The sequence below is a fragment of the Phyllostomus discolor genome, chromosome 3 (genome assembly GCF_004126475.2).
Source record: "Phyllostomus discolor isolate MPI-MPIP mPhyDis1 chromosome 3, mPhyDis1.pri.v3, whole genome shotgun sequence".
Taxonomy (NCBI): domain Eukaryota; kingdom Metazoa; phylum Chordata; class Mammalia; order Chiroptera; family Phyllostomidae; genus Phyllostomus; species Phyllostomus discolor.
The window spans coordinates 101,980,556-101,999,670 of record NC_040905.2 but is presented as its reverse complement, the minus strand read 5'-3'; the positions used below and the strand labels follow the sequence as shown (position 1 = coordinate 101,999,670).

At 43.4% G+C, this 19,115-nt stretch overlaps 1 protein-coding gene across 1 annotated transcript in view; it reads left to right on the top strand.

The window, feature by feature from the left end:
- Positions 1 to 19,115, top strand: part of BMERB1 (bMERB domain containing 1) — a 100,048-nt gene that overhangs the window by 55,909 nt on the left and 25,024 nt on the right. Inside the window, exon 2 of the mRNA XM_028517259.2 lies at positions 174 to 297. Within this exon, the coding sequence (XP_028373060.1) occupies positions 174 to 297 (124 nt within the window). The remainder of the gene's footprint in view (positions 1 to 173; positions 298 to 19,115) is intronic.

Here is a 19,115-nt window from a genome sequence, read left to right as displayed (position 1 = left end):
CAGTATCAAAAGGGCTTTCTCACACACAAACATTTGCAGAGCAGTCTGAGATCAGTGTGCCTTGGCCATGGATGAAGGTCACTGGATTGAGGCAGTTCCCCAGAATGAGGGAATTCTTGCAAACCCATGCAGACTCAGGGTCTTGACAGCTGCATTTTGTGTCTCCCACACAGATCAGCTGGACATCATCTCCATGGCAGAGACAACCATGATGCCAGAGGAGATCGAGCTGGAGATGGCGAAAATCCAGCGTCTCCGGGAAGTTTTGGTTCGACGGGAGTCAGAGCTCAGGTTTATGTGAGTGTCTGAGGAAGCAGCCAAGAAAAGGAAGGGGGTTTCAGGCAGAGGATACCCTAGAAGCTAACATTTACTGTTTCTTGCTGCATGTCAGGCACTGTGATAAAGACATTAGGTACATTTAAAAAAATCTCATTTAATTCTCACTACGGCCTAGAGAAGTAGGTATCATAGTCTTGTGTTTTATGATAGTTGAGATTGAATTCAGGTCAGTCTGACAGCAAAGCCTAAGCTCTTTCTGTTATGATCGTGAAGAGAAATGGAAGAGAGAGACAGAGACAGCACCAGAGGTGGTTCCCTGTGCTGGTGTTGGTAAAGCACACACTCTACATTCAGCTAGACCTGAGTTAAAAAACAAAACCAAAAACAAAACAAAACAAAACACCAAAGCTGGATGAGCTAGAGCAGTTTACTTAGCCTCTCTGAGCTTCAGTTCCTTCATTTGCAAATGGGGAAAAATAATAATGCTTCTCTTCTGGGGTCATTAGCAACCTCAGAGTCAGATGACTTGAAAATCTGTTGTCTACAGAGCAGCGCATTCCTGAGGAATTACAGGTAGTCTTTCAAGAGAAACTAATTTTAAAATTGAGCACTGGCAGATAAACTGAGAGTTTAAAAACAAAACAAAACAAAAACAGACAATTTAAGAGGAAAATTTCCTGTATTGCCTGTCAACTCACAACACAAACTCCACTTAAAGAAGCAGCAACATCACACCCTCTGGGCATGTGCTAAGTGCCTCTTACACATTCTATCATTGATTTCTGTCAACTCCATGAGGCCAGTTATAGGATAATCTCATTTTGCAGATGAGAAGACTGAGGCTCAGGGAAGTTAACTTGCTCAGAACCTTCCAGCTAGTAAAGGGGAAGATGGGGTGGTTAGGAGTCAGACCCAGCTCCTCCTGCTTTCAAAACCCATATTCTCACAGCTACATTATATGACTTCTCTCACCCCACAAAATGGACTGCAATATTAACAACTGCCATTTATGTAGCTCTCTGCATGGGCCATTCCCTGTGTTGAGAGCACATGCACAATCCCTTCTCACAGGAGCCCTCAGAGGAAGGTTCTAGAACATATTCCACTTCACAGATAAGAAACATCCTCCCTTTCATCTGAGAATAAGATAACCAATACATAAGGGTTTAGAAACAATCCTTCTGTCCCCACATTTTTTTAAAATAAAATAATTTGAAGTATTGTATGTGTGGGAGAAATATCAACTCAGACCACATGTTCTATTAAGTCAGGTGGTTCCAACAACCAAGGTTGCCAAGATCAGACATAATGACTTTGAGGTGCCCGGGGATTACCCAAGTCAAGATCAGTGGCAGGAAGTTTCGTTTCTGAGTGTGAAGTGTAGGGAAAACCACTGAACTAGAAATACAGACTTGGGGCTCACCTGTATCTCAGCAGTTGCTGAATTCAAGTAATGGGTACAGTCACCCCAAACAAGAAACAGTGATAATCCAGGTATAGGATCTGGGGAAATGCTGAAATCTCCATGCTGCTCTTCCTTATGGATGATGTTGGGTTGCAGGGGATCATCAACTCCCAGCGTTTTGGTGAGTGTGGAATAACTGAGAGTTCAGTGGCAACAAGGTTTGGGATTATCATAGTCTATAAATAATACATCCCATATTTGTGAAAATTAAACATCTTCCTCCATTTTATCCTTAATTCTAATTTATAGAAGTGACCTGTGTTAATAGGGTTGGTTTTTATTAATTCTGGTGGATAGCTTTATGACTATTCTTTTATTTATATATAAACATTCATCAGGAAGTATTAATTCCCTCTTATAAAAGATGATTAAATTAGTGTCTGGGCCTTGCTTTTGCATCTGTTTTCTATTTTTCTGTTTCCAGTTTTTACTTTTTTGGTTCTCACAGAGTACAGTATTTATGCTCTGTTCTAAAACTATAACTAAGGTACTGTTCTTATCTCCAGATTGTTTCTAACATCAAAACCATAAAATTGGAGCTCTGACTGGTGTAGCTCAGTGGGTTGGGCATTGTGTCACAAACGAAAGGTTGCAGGTTCAATTACTGGTCAGGGCACATGCCTGGGTTGTAGGCCAGGTCCTCAGTTAGGGACATGTAAAAGGCAACCGAGTGATGTTTTTCTTGCACATTGATATTTAACCTCCCTCTCTTTCTTTCTCCCTACTCTCTCTAAAAAATAAATAAAATCTTTTAAAAAGCACATCACTGGCATTTAAATATCCTCCATGTGTTTTAAAAGGAAGGCAGAGAACATGAATTCTGCTTTAAGTTCAGAAACCTGCAGGTGCTTAATAGGGGCCAGAGTTTGCTTTTGCTGCTGCAGGAACAAAGGCTGTCTCTTTGCACTTATTGACTTCTACATTGTGTGTGTGAGTATGCAGACACCATGCCTGCATTAACATGCCTAGCACATAGCTAGTGCGCAATGACAGCAATAGCTAACATGTAAGCTGTAGCTCTGGGACAAGCACTGCACTAAACTCTTGACTTGTGACCTCACTGAATTTCCCCATCATGCCCGTGAGTCTAACTACTTATGGACAAATGTCAATAGTAGATGCTTGAATAAATCAAATTATCTAAAGGACACAGAAGGATGTCAGTGTGGCCAAGATATAGAAAAGGGCTTGGAGACATTCTCCAGGGCACTGGCCAGCTTCCAGGCACCCAGAGTCTCCCTAGCAGCCCTCAGACAGCAGTGAATAATGATGCTGCCTCCACTGCCCAGGTCCAGCCTGATATAGTATGTAGCCTTGCCTGGAGGTGCACCCACCTCATCAATCTCAGAGGTATATGATGGACTCTAAGATGGCTGGGGTAGAGATCACAGCCTATTCAGACCTGGACAAAAGCCTCATCCATCACCTTCGGCCTCCCAGAGTAAAAAGACTGGGTGTGGGCTATTCTTAAATTCAATTCCCTGGATATTTCATATTGTGTAGATGGGTCTTATTCTTGTTTCCATTTTAGAGAAGAGGGTATTAGAGGATAAGAAATTTTCCCAAAGTTGCATTAGCTAGTAAGTACCCAAGCTAGAATGCACTCTGACTCCAGAGTATTTATTAAATGAATGAATGAGGGGTGGAAGGAAGAAAGAAAGGAAGGAGAGAGGGAGGGAGGAGGAAGGAAGGAAACAAAGGAAGGAAGGAAACAAGGAAGGAAGGAAGGAAGGAAGGAAGGAAGGAAGGAAGGAAGGAGGGAAGGAAGGAAGAAGCTCTGAACATATCTATCAAGATAATTCCTTAAAGAATATAAGAACCACGAGGGGAGGAATTTTATCCATCTTCCTCACTGTTGTATTCCCCAGGATATTGAACAGAACCTGGCACTTATTAAGCAATTAATATTTGCTGATTGCGCAATAAATTTTTCTTTCACACTCCATTCTTACCCCAACAACTTCCTTTTACACTCTGGCATGTGTGTGTGCACACACAAAACCTTCTCCATAGAGTAAAGAGGAGAAATAGAATTTTAGACCGTACTGTTTACTGGCTCAAATGAGTGACAGAAATGTGACAGCTTTTGGCTAAAACAGTCCCAGTGACTGTAGCTGTAATAACTGGGGTGAGATTGGTTTTGTCATACCTGCTCTGAAGTCATCACGTTAATATCCATCGGCTCCCATGGAGACTGTGTGAGTCAGACTACATTTCATGGTTGAGGGTGTCTTCTCACCTTTGCAGTCTCCTGCTGTGTCGACTCTTTTAAGAATGGGTCTAATGGCTGCTGTCCCAACACACCCAATGTTTAGTATTATTCTTTCATGGGTTTCCCTTTTCTGGCCTTGCTCTTTCTTCTGGGACTCACAGCCTCTGATGATTCTCCATGTCCTTGTCAGAACTGTAAGGAAATAGAAGAGGGGTATTTCCCCATTCCTAGGGAACAGGGTGAACTCATGAGAAGTGGGGTCAGGGGTCATCCTGACTCTCCCATGTCCTTGGTCTGTGACCTTGGGCACATGACAGAATGCTAAGAAATGCTGTTTATCAAGGGTACTGATATGCTGCACACATGCTACCTGTGAGGTGTGCATTAGCTCACTTACTTTAGTTAATTGAATTGTCACAAGAACCCTGAGGGGTTGGGCTCTATTCCTTCTTCTATATGGGTAAGGAAACTGAAATTAAGGAAGTAAAAATAGCTTGTTTGGGGCCACCAGCTAGTATGAAGGAGAACTAGGATTTGAACCCCAGGTGTCTATCCCAGAGGCAGAACACTTAACCCTAGTTTATTATCTTTATTCCCAACACAAGGACCCCTTTTCTCTTTGCCCAGCTCTTCTAGAATGTACAAACAAACTCCTGGTTAGATGTCCACAATCCTGCAACCCCACATTGGGTTTTGCCTTGTTCCAGCATCTTGAATTAAGTGTAGTGGAAATGAAGAGGATTCTACTGAATATGGCTTAGGGCTGTTGTGTACCCTTTCTCTGTAGATAAATGATTTGTTTGGAGCTGAAAATAATGAGCTCCAGCTTGGAAAGTTAAGGTTTGCTGTAGTGTCCTATTCCTACAGGGGTCCTCGGGGACCACAACAGTCAACATTTATTGAGCCCTTACTTGGGCCCAGCCCTGTGCTAAACCCCTCATGCACATTTTATATAATCTACAGAAAGTGCTCATCAATGGAAGGACAAATCAGGAGCACCTGCAGCATCCCTGCTTGCCCTGGATAAGGCCCGTGAGGTCAGGTTCAGAAAAGGGTTATGAGTCACCCCAGTTGGCACATGTCCGCATTCTGCACACACAGTGCATCTTCTCTCATTGTCTTTCCTTCACTTGTCCTCTGGTTTCCAAGTTGCTAAATAGCATTTACAGCTCTCTCTCTCTTGAAGTGAGGAAATTTTATGAGCTTCATTTGAATGAGTCAAAAAGCCCTCAGTATCACAAAACTACCCCAGTAATAGACGTCAAATGTCCAGGAGATAAAGCTTGATGCCTGCTTTGCTCCATCCTTGACCCTCCTGCACGCCCACCTCCTGGTCCCTCCCACTGCTGCCCCAGCTCCCTGCCTCTCACCATCCTGTCCTTTGGAGGCTGTCAACAACCTCAGAATCATTTTCTCACCCTAATTCCAGCATTGAATCACACCATTAGGTTTTCATAACTCCCCCTGCGGTTGCCCGCCTCAGCTCTTCTGCATTCTCTCTATATCCTGATCTTGCTGTTTATCTGGGTTTCAGATAATTAGGAATCTTTGGCCTCTGAACAACAGTGGGAGGTGGTTATCTTCATTTTATACCGCTTGCTGGATTTTCACAAAAGGGATAGTGTGCGCTCTCTTTCAGCTTGCTCTGGGCAGTGGTGGCTTTTTATCCATGAGTCTGAATTGCTGCAGCAAGGGAGATGCCTGCAAAGGACAGATTTCAGGAGCATGGCCCTTGAGTACCAATATTTTCAGAGCCTGGGCTGGGACCTCAGTGAATTCATTTTACGAAGAAGTACAAAGTGTGGTGAAGAGGTCAGGCCCTAGAACCTGGAAGAGATTTAGGGTGGAGTGGTAGTAAGTGCCTGAGTTGTGAATAGCAGCTTTTCAAATACTTGCTATGCTGAAGAATGTTCTAAGCGTTTAACATGCATTGATTCACTTAATACTCAGTACAACCACCTAAGCGGACAACACGCTTCCATTTTATAGATGAGGAAATTGAGGCAGAGAGAGGTCAGTAATTTACTCAGGGTTGCACAGGTTCCATTAAATAGACAGTGCTGTCACCCAGGTATTCTGGGTCCAGAGTCCATGCTATGGAGTCTCTCAACTGGTTTTCAGTGCCAGTTCTTCTCACTAACTATGTGGCCTGGAGCAAACCCTTGGCACTGCTCCAGCTTCAGTTTTACCCATCTGTATAGTGGGACAAATTGTTTCCCTGGCAGTGTTGTAGCAAGAGATGAAAAGAGAGGACTCATGAAAGGAGGTGGCTCTTTTCTAGGAAGTAAGCAAATCAAAATTCCCTTCTCTTTTAACTGTTAACTCTGTGCTTTGAGGGAGGGTAGAGGGTCACGGGGGCTTAGTCATAGCCAGAGAAAACCCAGAAAACGCTCCTTTCCTGAGAAGCTGAGGAGTGGCTCTCCAGCCATCAAGTCCAATTCTATCCCGGGACCCTGACTTTATTATAATATTACTTAAATTTTTTATACACTTGCATTTTTCTTTTCCCTTTAATGATCTGATAATTCTGAAGTCTGTTAGGAAAAGCTTCAAGCCAGGGGCACAATGAAACATGTGCGTTTCTGGAACTTGACACCTCTCAGCCACGTTTGGGAGTTCTGAGTCACACTGGTTGCACTCTGGGTTTTAAATAGCATCTCCTTAGAACAGGTCGTCATTGCCAGAGCCTCCGTACATATCAGGTGGGAAGTGATGCCTTTAATTGTAGAAAATCTAAAAAGCAATTTGTTTTGGACAAAATATACAATATATTTGGGACGCTGGGCGGGAGGGAAGGAAGCCTCAAGAGAAAAGGAAAGTGTTGGCGAGATAGAGAGAAGAAAGGCCCTCCTGGATTTCTAGGCATACTGGGAGGTAGGGGTGAGGTGGGGATCTGGGCTGATGAAAGGAGAAAGACGTGTCCCCCACTGGACAAGCTTCTGCCATTCCAACTTGCCTTTGCACTCAGAACAAGCTTCAAGAAAGGAGATTCTTCTCTCTGGGAGCTCTGTCTTACTTATAACTGTATTGCATTCTCTTGACTCCAAGGATCTCCTCTGAAACTCCTGAGTTCTGGTGAGCTGGGAGGGAAGTCATCATATTAGGCTCTTGTGATGCTCAATATTGTGTCAACTTGACTGGGTCATGGGGTGCTCAGACATTTAGCCAAATGTTAGTCTGGGTGAGTCCATGAAGTGTTTCTGAGTGAAATTAACATGTGAACCTGCAGACTGAGAAAAGCAGGTTGCCCTTTCCAGTGTGGTTGGGCCTCATCCATCAGTTGAAGACCTGAATATAACAAAAGGGTTGAGTAAGAGGGAACTTTGCCTGCCTGACTGCTGAGCTGGAACACCCATCTTTCCTGCCTTTGGATTTGAACTGAAAAATTTACTCCTCTTGGGTCTTGAACCTGCTGGCTTTTGGACTAAAATTTACGTCATCCTCTCTCTTGCATCTCCAGCTTGCCAACTATAGATCTTGGGCTTCTCCTTAATCCTGTGAGCCTCAGTAATCCTGTGAGTCAATTCCTGATAACAATTCATCTCTCTCTCTCCCTCTCTCTCTCTCTCTCTCTCTATATATATATATATATATCCTCTTGGTTCTGTTTCTCTGGATAACCCTGACTAATACAGCCCCATTTATTCTTAGAAATTTCCATCTGAATACTTTATCTGTCTAGCAAAGATCTTAATCACTTCCTAGTGATTAAGATAAAGGAAAATTGGCCCACTGTTTTGGTAAAATAGTTCTGATACTTCATTATCAAGTAAAGATGAACATGTTCTTACTTTATATCCAGGAGTTTCTTTCCTGTGTATTCCCTAAAACTGGTTTGTATAATGGGGTAAGTACTAGCCTCATGTGTCTATTTCAATTTAAATTAAATGAAATTTAAGATGCAGTCCTTCAGTAGTCTTGGCCACATTTCAAGTGTTCATTAGTCAGTTGTGGTTAGTGGGCACCCACAGGAAAGCACACATTTTTGTCGAGTATTTCCACCATCACAGCAAGTTTTATTGGGCATCATTTCCCTGAAGCACCTCTCACACATGAACACCAGGAAGCGTATTCCAGAATGTTCATAACTGCAAAAAACTTGAAATTCAAATGTTCATCAGCGGTAGAAAAGGACAAATCAGTTGTGGTCTAGGCATACCATGGAATACTATGGAACAGTGAAAAATGAGCACACTGTGGGGATTAACATGGATGAACCTCAAAACCAAGATGTTGAGCAAAAAATTTATGTAAAGGTCAAATATGCAAAACTAACAAATATAATTGTACAGGCATTCACATGGGGATGGATAACTTTACAAATAAAAAGCATTAGCACAAACTCAGCATGAGGCTTACCTCTGAGGGAATGAGAAAAATACAGGGGGAGGGAGTATACCGGAGTTTCTAAGGGGCATGTACAGGTTACTATTTAAGCTGGATGATGGAAATGTAACTGTTTACTGTTCCATAAGCTGTATATATGTATTTTATGCACACTTTTTAATGTAGTTCACAAACACATACACACAAACACACTCATACAGGCATGGGAAAAAGTAAGTTTACAGTTGTTTGTATGGAAAATAATACAACAATTAACAAATAATACAAGGCAACTGCACATTGATGTTTATCTCCCTCTCCTTCTCCCTCCCTTTCTCTGAAAATAAATAAATAAAAATCTTTTAAAAATAAAAGAATAAACTGTCTTTTGTATACTCACAACTGTAAACCTACTTTTGCCCACCCCTGTATTTCTTCCAGTGTTTTTGTTGTAATAAATACACCTAACACAACATTTATCATTGGACCCATTTTAAGTGCACAGTTCATTGGTAGTAAGAATATTTGTAATGTTGTGCAACCATCACCACTGTCCATTTTCAGAATTCTTTTCAACTTACAAAACTGAAATGGTACTGATTAATCATTTCCCTCTTCCCCAGCCCTTGGCAATCACCATTCTACTTTCTGTCTCTATGAACGTGACTATGCTAAGTACCTCATGGAAGTGAAATCATACAGCATTTGTCTTTTTGGACACGAACACATTATTGAGAAAGAAATGCTAAGAAGGGGAAGTTTATGATATCTGATGCCTTCACTGACGTGTCTCAGGTACATCAAACTCAGCATGTCCAAATCCAAGCTCATGATCCCCCTTCCCCCTATACCCCTCCCCTCCAAACTTAGCTCAGCAAATGACTCAGCACTACAATCTCTATCCATTTAAACCCCAGATTACAAAATTAGACGCCACCCTTGACCCCTCCCAATTTGCCACCTGGCAGATTCCATCCACCCTCAAATTGGGTCAGTTTTAGCTCCTAAAACAGTTTCTCACAGCCCACTTTTCTCCATCTCTGTGGCTGCCACCCAACTCCACATTCCAATTGCTGTCTTGAATCTCAAGAGCCTCCTTGCTGCCCTCCAAGCCAGGGGGACACAGCAGCCAGAAGGAACTTCTCAAAATGCACATCAGACCACAGCTCCCAGCTTTAAACATATTCTAGAATTTGTTAGTATGATAACGCCTATGAGGTTTTGCCTGGTCCATTCCCACCTGTTCTCTCCTCTTCTGTTCTTCACCCATTTTTCACTCACAGACCCCACCCCTGCTCTCTACCCTCACGGGTCCCCCACCTTCCAGGCGCCTCCTGCCATTGGGATCTTTTTGTCCCTGCTGTTCCCTCTGCTTGTACCCCCTCCTCCAGTCCAACCTCTTTGCCTGGTCTACTTTCCCTCTCCCTGCAGGACCCAGATCCCAGGACATTTCCAAAGGGAAGCCTTCCCAGCGCTTCCCAGTCTGTGTCCTCCCCTATATTTATAACCATGATCTTTTCCTTAAAAGCCTTTCCCTCCATTTATAAATCTATGTTCATTGGTGTATGTGGTCAACATTTGCCTCACCTACTAGATGCTGGCCTTGAGGAGGGTAGACACTGAGGTGTGTTCACTCCCAATGATGTCAGCAGCACCCAGCATATGGCCAAACTCAGAGTAGGTGGTCCATGAATATTTACCTAATAAATGAGCAACAGTCATTTCCTTGCTTTTCCAGGGTCTGACCCATTGCGAGGGTTCTCCTGGAGCTGGCTGGTCTGGGTATCGAGAGATGCCTGGCCCTCTGATGGTTAGGGTAGATTGTGGGTCCAGTCCACAGTATTCCCACAGAGTGACAGCACAACACAGCAGCTTGCATTATAGACACTTCACTGAGTCTATGAGTTTCCTGTGGCTGCTCTAACAAACTACCACAAAGTTGATGTCTTAAAGTAATACACACTTATTCCCTTATAGTTCTGGAGGCCAGAAGTCTGAAACTGGTTTCACTGACCTCCAGGTGTCTGTGGGACCAGGTTCCCTTCTGGAGGCTTGATCTCCCCAGCATCTAAAGCTGCCTTTCTTGCATTCCCTGGCTTGTGGTCCCTTCCTCCGTCTCTTCATTTGGAAAATGAAGTCTCCAAATCTCTCTCTCTGCTCATATCATCACATCCCCTCCTCTCCTCTGTGTCAAAACTCCCTCTGTTTTCCTCTCATGAGGGTACTTGTGATTATATTTAGGGCCCACCTGGATAATCCAGGATAAGCTCCCACCTCAAGTTCCTTAATTTAATCACCCCCTTAAGATCACTTTTTCCATATAACATATTCACAGATTCCAGGGATAAGGACACAGATGTCTTTGAGAGACACTGTTCAGCTGACCAGTGGCTACACATTCATTTACGGGCCAAGCCCAGAGCTGGACTCCCAGTGACAGTGACAGAGATGGCCACTTCGAGGATCAGACACGTTAGAGAACAAGCGTAGCTTCATCTCATGCTGAACTGTCATCACTCTTTGAAATCCCCCAAAGAAAAAGCAGAGAGAGAGAGAGACAGAGAGACAGAGAGACAGAGACAGAGAGAGAGAGAGAGAGCGAGAGAGCTAGAGACTCAATATGCATGTACAGGGGCCTGACTGCTTATTTCTGGAAAATTGCTGACTTGAGTGGCAGCAGAGGTTGAGAAGTGCTTGTCTGTATCACTTCATGGTCTCAACTGAGGGCTCAGTTTTTTGCTCTGTGCTTAGTCCAGAATCAGATAGTGCTAGGCTGGGCCTCATTTCCACATTTCTTGTCAGGTAAGAACCAGCTCTGTCTTGATATTTCTGGGACAGGATGCTCAAACAGAAATGGGATGGAGGAAAGATAAATAATTTGGCAGAGATACCTTGGTGCTTTGGGTCTACATAAACATAGCTAGCCCTAGTCACTCATTAAGACAATATCCTGATTTACATCTTTCACATTATTTAATTGGCTGCTCTTCATTAAGTGATCAGTTACATAGTTGTTGTTTTTTTCTCTTAGAATTCTGGCCCACTCTTGGCCTCTGTCTTCAGCCTCCTAAAATTCTCAGAGGTTTTGAATTTGATTAGGTCCATCTAAGACATCTCTGGTTGGGTTCTGCCAAAGGCAGGACAGCCTTTTTCTCATTACTGGATGTCGTGGTCTTTGACAGGGTTGCTTTCTGATAAAAAAAGAGAAACCTTCCCATGCTCCATATTAGACTACATTTACATTTGAATTCTAGCTCTGACCTTTACAGGTTCTGCAATCTCAGACAAATACCTTCACCTCTCTGAGCCTCAGATGTCTCATCTATCAGATGGGAATGCATCCAATATCTCAAGAGTGGTTGTAAGGAATAAAAGAGACCATGTATATTAAGTGCCTGCCATAATGTAGCTGCTCATTATATATTCCTTTCTTTCAAGAAGAAATTGAGTTTGGAAATTAACAAACGCATTCGTAAGAGCACACATTGGGCCCAGGTTCTTGATTTTTGGTAGTAGGTAACTTATTTTGCAGAAGGAACATAGGAGAAGGGAGGAGATTGAAGGGTGGTGTGAAGATCTCTCCCATGGCAAGGATGTAGGACTGGAGAGGAGAAGTCTCAAAGGGCACAGGGGATCTTTCCTGAAACAGCAAAGGGTTGCTGTGTGGAAGAGGGAATTTGTTCCTTTTATGTGGAACGGGAGCAGATGCCACGGTGAATCAGATTCCTATCTCTGCATGAGAGAGGCCTTTCCAAATACTTGGAGCTTTAAAAAGTTGGAATCTTGGGATGTAATGAGTTTTCCTGGGAATACCTGGGAATATTTGAGCATTTATTTATTCCTTCCTTCAACAAGCATCTATGGTAGGATTACCATGTGCCAGGTCCAGGGAATGGAGCAATGAACAGTACGGGTGAAGGCTCTGCCCCATTGGTGTCCAGGAGAGGAGACAAAGCTGGATGACTTTTGTGTGATAGATGGAAGCTTCAGATGGACAGTGAGATAGGAGAACAGGAGCTGAGATGTTATAGTCAGTTCTTAAAGTCATTGTCATTATTATTTTCATCTAACGTCTCTTGAGCTCTTGCATGTGCCAAATATGGTGCTTAATTTTTATATAGATCTCCTGATTTCATCCTCATAGCAGATACTATTATGAGCCAATTTGACAGATGAGGAAATTGAATTTCACAGATATTGAGAGACTTGCCCAAGATCACCCAGCTAAGAATTAGTAAGGCTGGGATTCTAGCTCCAGCAGCTGACCGCAGGGCTTAGCTTTGCTGTGTTCATCCGTTGTCAATCATTACCTCTCTACCCACTGCTCCTCCTTAGAGAGTCAGCCCTGGGGTATGAGGGGTTTCCACCTTTCTCACTCACACTTTTCCTCTAGCCAGAGCTGATTGGTCCAGATTGTTTCAGCCTGGGCCAATCAGAGCCTGTCTCCTGGGCTACAAAAAGATTGGGACAGTTAGGTGATGGGAGATTTGCAAACCAAAGACTGTGGATGAGCAGAGAAAGCTATCTTTGGAGGGAAGGAAATGGATAGCACATCTGTTTCAAGACTAGCAAACAAGAGAGACATGGCCCCCCAAAGCAGAGAATGAACCTGGCCATGACACTTCTGTTCCAGTCCCCAAGCAGCCCAGGTGAACTGTGCCTGTCCACAAGACGCTATGTTGAGTATAAGACAAGACACTCTCCAGACTCTTTGGAGAAATGCCTCCCGCCCATGTTGCCACAGCCTGGGGAAATCTAAATCCACCACTAAAATGTCTGTGAATTTCCAGGGGGTTCCATTCTCAGGTCTTCTCTGCTTCTAGCCTTGGTTTCCTGAGTTCTGTCCCCTACTCCATGTGGGTATGAAATTTATATGCTTTACCAGTTTCCATTGCAGCAAAATAACATAAAGCACTATGCTATCCCTACAGGTCACTTGAGGAGTCACAGAACTAAAGACCACAGAAAGGGTTGCATTGAGCTCTTTATAGCAAACAATTCTAAAATCCACATTTGACATTTCTGGCTAACAAGGTCTTTTTTACTACCCTGTACCAAGACAGTTCCTTTTTTCTTTGCCTTTTTCCACCCACGGAGCCCAGTCTCACCAACTTCCTTGCTCTTCTTTATGTCAGCTATGTTACCTCATTCCAAGTAAGACAGAGTCCTCACCCTGTCTTATGCGGAGCAATTCCACTCTCTTCTATGGCACCAAAACTTTCTGGAACTCTCAGGACCACTACCCCAGCTGTTTGTCAAGGTATGATTCTAAGCAAAAATGATTTCTTCCCCAAGATAAATTTGGGTACCAGCTGTTAAGGTAGTAACATTTACCCCCATTTTCTTACACCTTTACTAAACTATCTTTTCATCAAGTGAGCTTGAGTGGATTTCTGTTCCTTCTAATTTGTGCTGGAATGTTCTATTAAAAACTTAGCTATGCTGAGGACTCTTTCCTACAATCCCTTTCCTGTCTGGTCCAGGTTAAAGGTGGGTGACCTGGGAGGCAGAAGGGAAGCACTGGTGTTTACTCTTTGAGGGCACCTGGTCAGACTGGAGGTAACCAGACAGGGCCACAGAGGTTCCAGCTTGTCCTCACTCTCTTCCTCTTTCCCTCCAGTTTTTCTCCTGACCACCAGGTCTGATGACCAATGGCCACCCCCATGTCTTCCAGACACTTGGCAAACTAGGCAACAGCCTCCCATAGATCTGTGCACCTGCTTTCCCTCTGTAGCCCCACATTGCTGACTGCAGGTGCCTGACTTGTCAGAGCACCTGGGTGGTGACTGCTCTGTTCCTCCCATGATTGTGGAAATCTAATTCCTACAGCTCATCCCTTGCCCCATAACTCTGGTGGTTCTGCCTCCCTGACTGAACCCTGGCTGATAGCAGCCAGAGACTGGAGGCAGTGAAACTTGCCCATTTTTCACTAGGTTGCCAGTTCCCCCGAGACCACTGGTTCTTAATTCTGACTCACCTGGAGTCAAGCAATCACACTGGAATCACCTGGAAAGTTTGAAAAGAAAATGCTGATGCCTGGGTCTTACTCCTAGAGTCTGATTTAATTGGTCCAGGGTGTGGCCCGGCCACTGAGAATTTTCAAAGCAGTTGGGGTTCTCCCCCAAACCCCATTGCACAGACATCCCCTAACCCAGGGAACCCCAGCCCCCCAGGTCTGTGGACCTGTACTGGTCTGTGGCCTGTTAGGAGCCAGGATGCACAGCAGGAAAAATTGTCTTCCACAGAACCTGTCCCTAGTGACAGAAAGGTTGGGGACCACTGCCCTAACCTCTTCCCTGGGTGAAGTAGAAGAATCCTGGTGTCCATCAGCTGCTCAGAGATGACTCATCTTATTTTCAGAACACGTTTTTTTCCTTGATCCAATTGGCCTCAGACAAAAGGTATAAAATCTGCCCTGTGTTGGCCTGTCTTCTCTCACAGCAATAGGTACGTCTTGCTCCATTAGGTTAGAATCGTGATCAGAATCAGAGTGAAATGTATGTTGTGGTCTCCTGTGGTGTATGAGAGTTCTGATGCCATCTGCTGTCTTCATTATCACATCCATCATCGAAATCTATATTTACCAAGAAAATTACAATGGTAAGCTTTCTGAAAGCTTATACCCAGAAGTGAAATTTATTCAACAATGATCGCTTTTAATTCTCTCCATTTCAGTTCTCCTGTTCTTGACCTCTGAAAACCAACACACGATCTCCTTTTTTATTTTTACTTTTCAAAGCAATCAAGTGAGGAAGCCAAGAGTTGGGAGACATGGAATTTCTGGGGTGCTTCACTGAGGGGTTTTGGGATTAGAGTGTAATAGTGATAAAAGTGATTCTGGAGCCAGACAGCGCAGAAATGTATTCCCAGCTCTAGAACTGAATTACTGTAAAAACTTTAGGCTTCAGGTCCCTCATCTGTACAAATGCTGTAATATCAGTTCACACTTTATAGAGCTGGAGTGAATATTAAGTGAAATAATGCAAGAGAATAACTTAGTATAGAGCCCAGCCCTTTATAAGTACCCCCTACATATTAGCTATGAGAATTCTTGGGTAAGTCTTTCTTGCAACCTGTGAAAGAGTTTTTGAAGCTAGAGTTTGAGCCAAGGCAAAAATTGTCCCTTTATAGAATGAGATCTAAATTTCACTTTGAAAGCAACACTTCAGAAAATGCCTGAATAAACTGACATTTTGGGTTGATATGAGGTTTCTCCCAATGGAGTTTGTGAGCTGTACCGGATCATGAAAAGGGAACTCTGTACCTCCTTCCACCTTGAAGATGGGGATTATCCACTGCTAGTCCATTCATGTCTGCAAGTGTTTGCGCTGCCTCTTAGGCCCTCTATAACTGGCCTTGAGTGGTTCTGGGGGAAAACTCCATCTGCTCCTAGGACAACTTAGAGTAGGTCTGCTTCAGTCCGAGCGTGCTCTGGTGATTCGGTTCAGGGAGTCTTGCCCAAGGCATCATTAATTGCCTGGAGGAGTCAGCCCTCTGACCATCTGTTGTCTGTCATCACTCTGGTTGGTTTCCCCTTCGGTCTCATTGAGCCATCTCGAGAAAGTTTCAGTTCCTCTCTGCTTGCTGCCCTGATATAGTTAACCAGAAACACGGTCAGGGATCCACGCTGCGACTGAAAGAGGATTAGACTCAGAAGTGGCACCTGGCTGAGACTTGGCTGAGTGACCTTTGTTGGAACTGGGGTACGTGCTGGGATGATTTTAGGTAGTACAATATATTTGGGAAAACATTAATTAAGAATTTATTAATTAAGAACTTAAGAACTTATTTTCTTGTCTTTTAGTTGTATTTGTTTTGTTTATATATATATATATATATATATATATAGAGAGAGAGAGAGAGAGAGAGAAACATCAATGTGTTTGTTCCACTCATTTATACATTTTTTGGTTGATTCTTGTATGTGCCCTGACCAGGTATTGAACCCACAATTTTAGCATATTGGGATGACACTCTAACCAACTGAGCCACCTGGCCAGAATTTATGTCTTTTAAGGAAAAATATTGGTTTTTCACTTACGGTGCTGTAAGAGGCTATATATTTTGGAATTTTATATAAAAAGTAGTCAATGTAAAGAAAACTATTGAATAAATAATAGTGGAGAGGGCATGAGATCTGGTAGACATTTCTAGAGTGATACGCAAATGCCTGATGATTAGGAAACACTTACTTAGCCACACTGAGCCAGGGGCATGTGGCTGTCATCTCTGGTGGGTGGTGGGAGATAGTAGGCACAGCCAGAGGCAGCACATAGGGTGACTGAGGTGAAGGGCTTTGCTTGTGAAAGAGTTAGTGTCCCACCTGGGGTGTTTTCAGCTGGGTGACTTTGGGCAAGTTATTTAACTTCTTTGAAACTCTTTTGTGTGGTGTTTTCTGACACCACCATCAGACGACAAAACTAACACAATTTAGTAACAAGTTTGATGTCCTTGATCCCAGGGAAAACAATCCATGGATTGGAGTAGTACAGTGTTTCACAAACAATGAAGCACTCTTCCTCAGGGATTTTGGGCAAGAGTGAGTTTTACAGACCCTTAGGAGATGCAACGTGGAAACAGGGCATGATTGGCTAGGGGGATCTCCTTCTAAGGCTAGAAGGTCCTATTTTCTAGGGTAGGCTAAACTAGCGGAAGCTGAGTTGGAGGATTGTGATTGCTGTATGTCAGGTTTTCTCAACAGGTGTTTCAGGTATTTTCTGTAAGTACAGGCTAACATTTAAGTTAAATTTTTAAAAATTTATTGATGTTACTTCCACTTATTTATGAATTCATTGGCTGATTCTTGTATGTACCTGACCAGGGATTGAACCCACAGACTAGGCATGTTGAGACAACTCTCTAACCAAATGAGCTCCTAGACCAGGGCCTAGGTGGACTTAGGCTTAAATCTATGACATGGGCCCAGCCACTGGGGTGGCTCTCATTTTGTGTGTCCTGATATACAAATGAACTTTATCACCACTTCTGACACCAGAGGTGGTTTTCTTCTGACACTAAATATATGTTGCTTTTCCACACTAATGCTCTGATTCTGTGACACCAACTGGATATCCAATAATTCAGTTCAATTATGACACCATCTACTTGGAGTTAAGGCCTGATCTTGCAAGTTTCAGGGCTCACTCCCACAAGACTGCCCTCAATTCAGATGCCACCCACATTTCTGCTCAGCCAACTACAAATTCAGGGGTTCCTAGTGAATTTTAGATTTTATCCAGTAGAAAGGCTAGCCCTAAAGGTAATGCTTTTATTAGCCTTGAGGCTGTTAACCAGCTTTCTATTTAATCTAGCCATCTTATTTTAAGATTGTCATTAAAAAGTGTCAATGGCCCTGGCTGGTGTAGCTCAGTGGATTGAGTGGGCTGAGAACCAAAGTGTCGCAGGTTTGATTCCTAGTCAGGGTACATGCCTGGGTTGCAGGCCATGACCCTCAGCAACCGCACATTGATGTTCCTCTCTCTCTCTCTTTCTCCCTCCATTCCCTCTCTAAAAAAGTAAATAAATAAAAATTTAAAAAAAAAGTGTCAATGAATCCAGTTCCTTAAATGCTCTGGGAATGAGGTTTACCATCTTACGGGTTCCTTCATTAATGTCTTAAATTTTTTTTGACAAATGTTCATTATCTATTTGTATGAGTCACATTTTTAAATTTTGAAAATATGCTCTGGCAAGATCATCACAGCGCCACGCAGAAGTCATCATGATCATCAAGATCATGGAGAACTTCTGTGTGCCAGGCACCATGCTGGGCACTGTGAGAGAAGACAAAAATGGGTAAGACTGGTCCCTAGAGTCAAGGTTCTCATAATTACTTATGGGGAGATGAGAAGTAGATAAATTAGTCCCCCCTCTGTGAGAAAGGGAAGAGCAGCCCTGGGCAGCCAGGAGCTGGCCCAGGACTCACAGCAAGGCCAACGTGTTCCCCTGTTGAACAATAATTCTGTCAATTGCCAACATCAGACAAGGCCATTCTGAGACTGTGATCAATCAAGAAAACTTCCCAAGTGTATCTGAAAGCAAAGAAGGACAGGGACATTGCCTAAACAACAAAACCAAGCATCTCTGTAACTTGGTCCATAACAGTGACTGCTGCTTCCTTACTGTGTTCTCATCACTATAGAGGTGAGAATTATTAAAACGCCCTGTCAGAGAATCATCCCCCCTTCTGGCAACATCCAGTCCAGAGTAAATACCCTCTTTCTTTAATTCATCCCCCAAAACACCCAACACAAGTTTCAATCTAATAATAAGTCATTTCTAACATTCTTTTACTGATGTCTTTCTGTCTGGAACTGAGTTAAGGGGCAAATAAGCCAGATACCAATTCATATATGGTGCTACAGGCTCACTAGGGTGACATAAGATGGAGAATATTGTCCCCATCCGCAGTTCCCTCAGAGGGAGGACTTGTGTGGTTGTCAGGAGCTACTTGGGAGAGAGGCTTTTTTTGGTTGGTGTTCTTGGCTGCAAGCAACAGAAATCAACTCTGACTCAGGCAAAACAAAGGATTTACTGGAAAGCTAGCGGTGGGATAGGGGCCCCTGGAATCAAAGGGAGTCTGAAGGACCAGGTTTAGAAAGTAGATAGGAATCAAGAAGGCTCCAGAGGCTTGACCACAAAACCAATCTGGCCAGGACGCCATTGTGAGTGTTGTTATACACCACAGGTCCAGCTTCACTATCCTTTCATCCCTGTGTCATTAACTCATTGGTCAAGGTCTTGGGCAAGAGCTTTTTGTTGGCTGAACCTGAGGAAGAGGGTGTGCTTCCTTGTCTGACTTCTCTAGTAACAACGGACACATGAGCAGTTCCC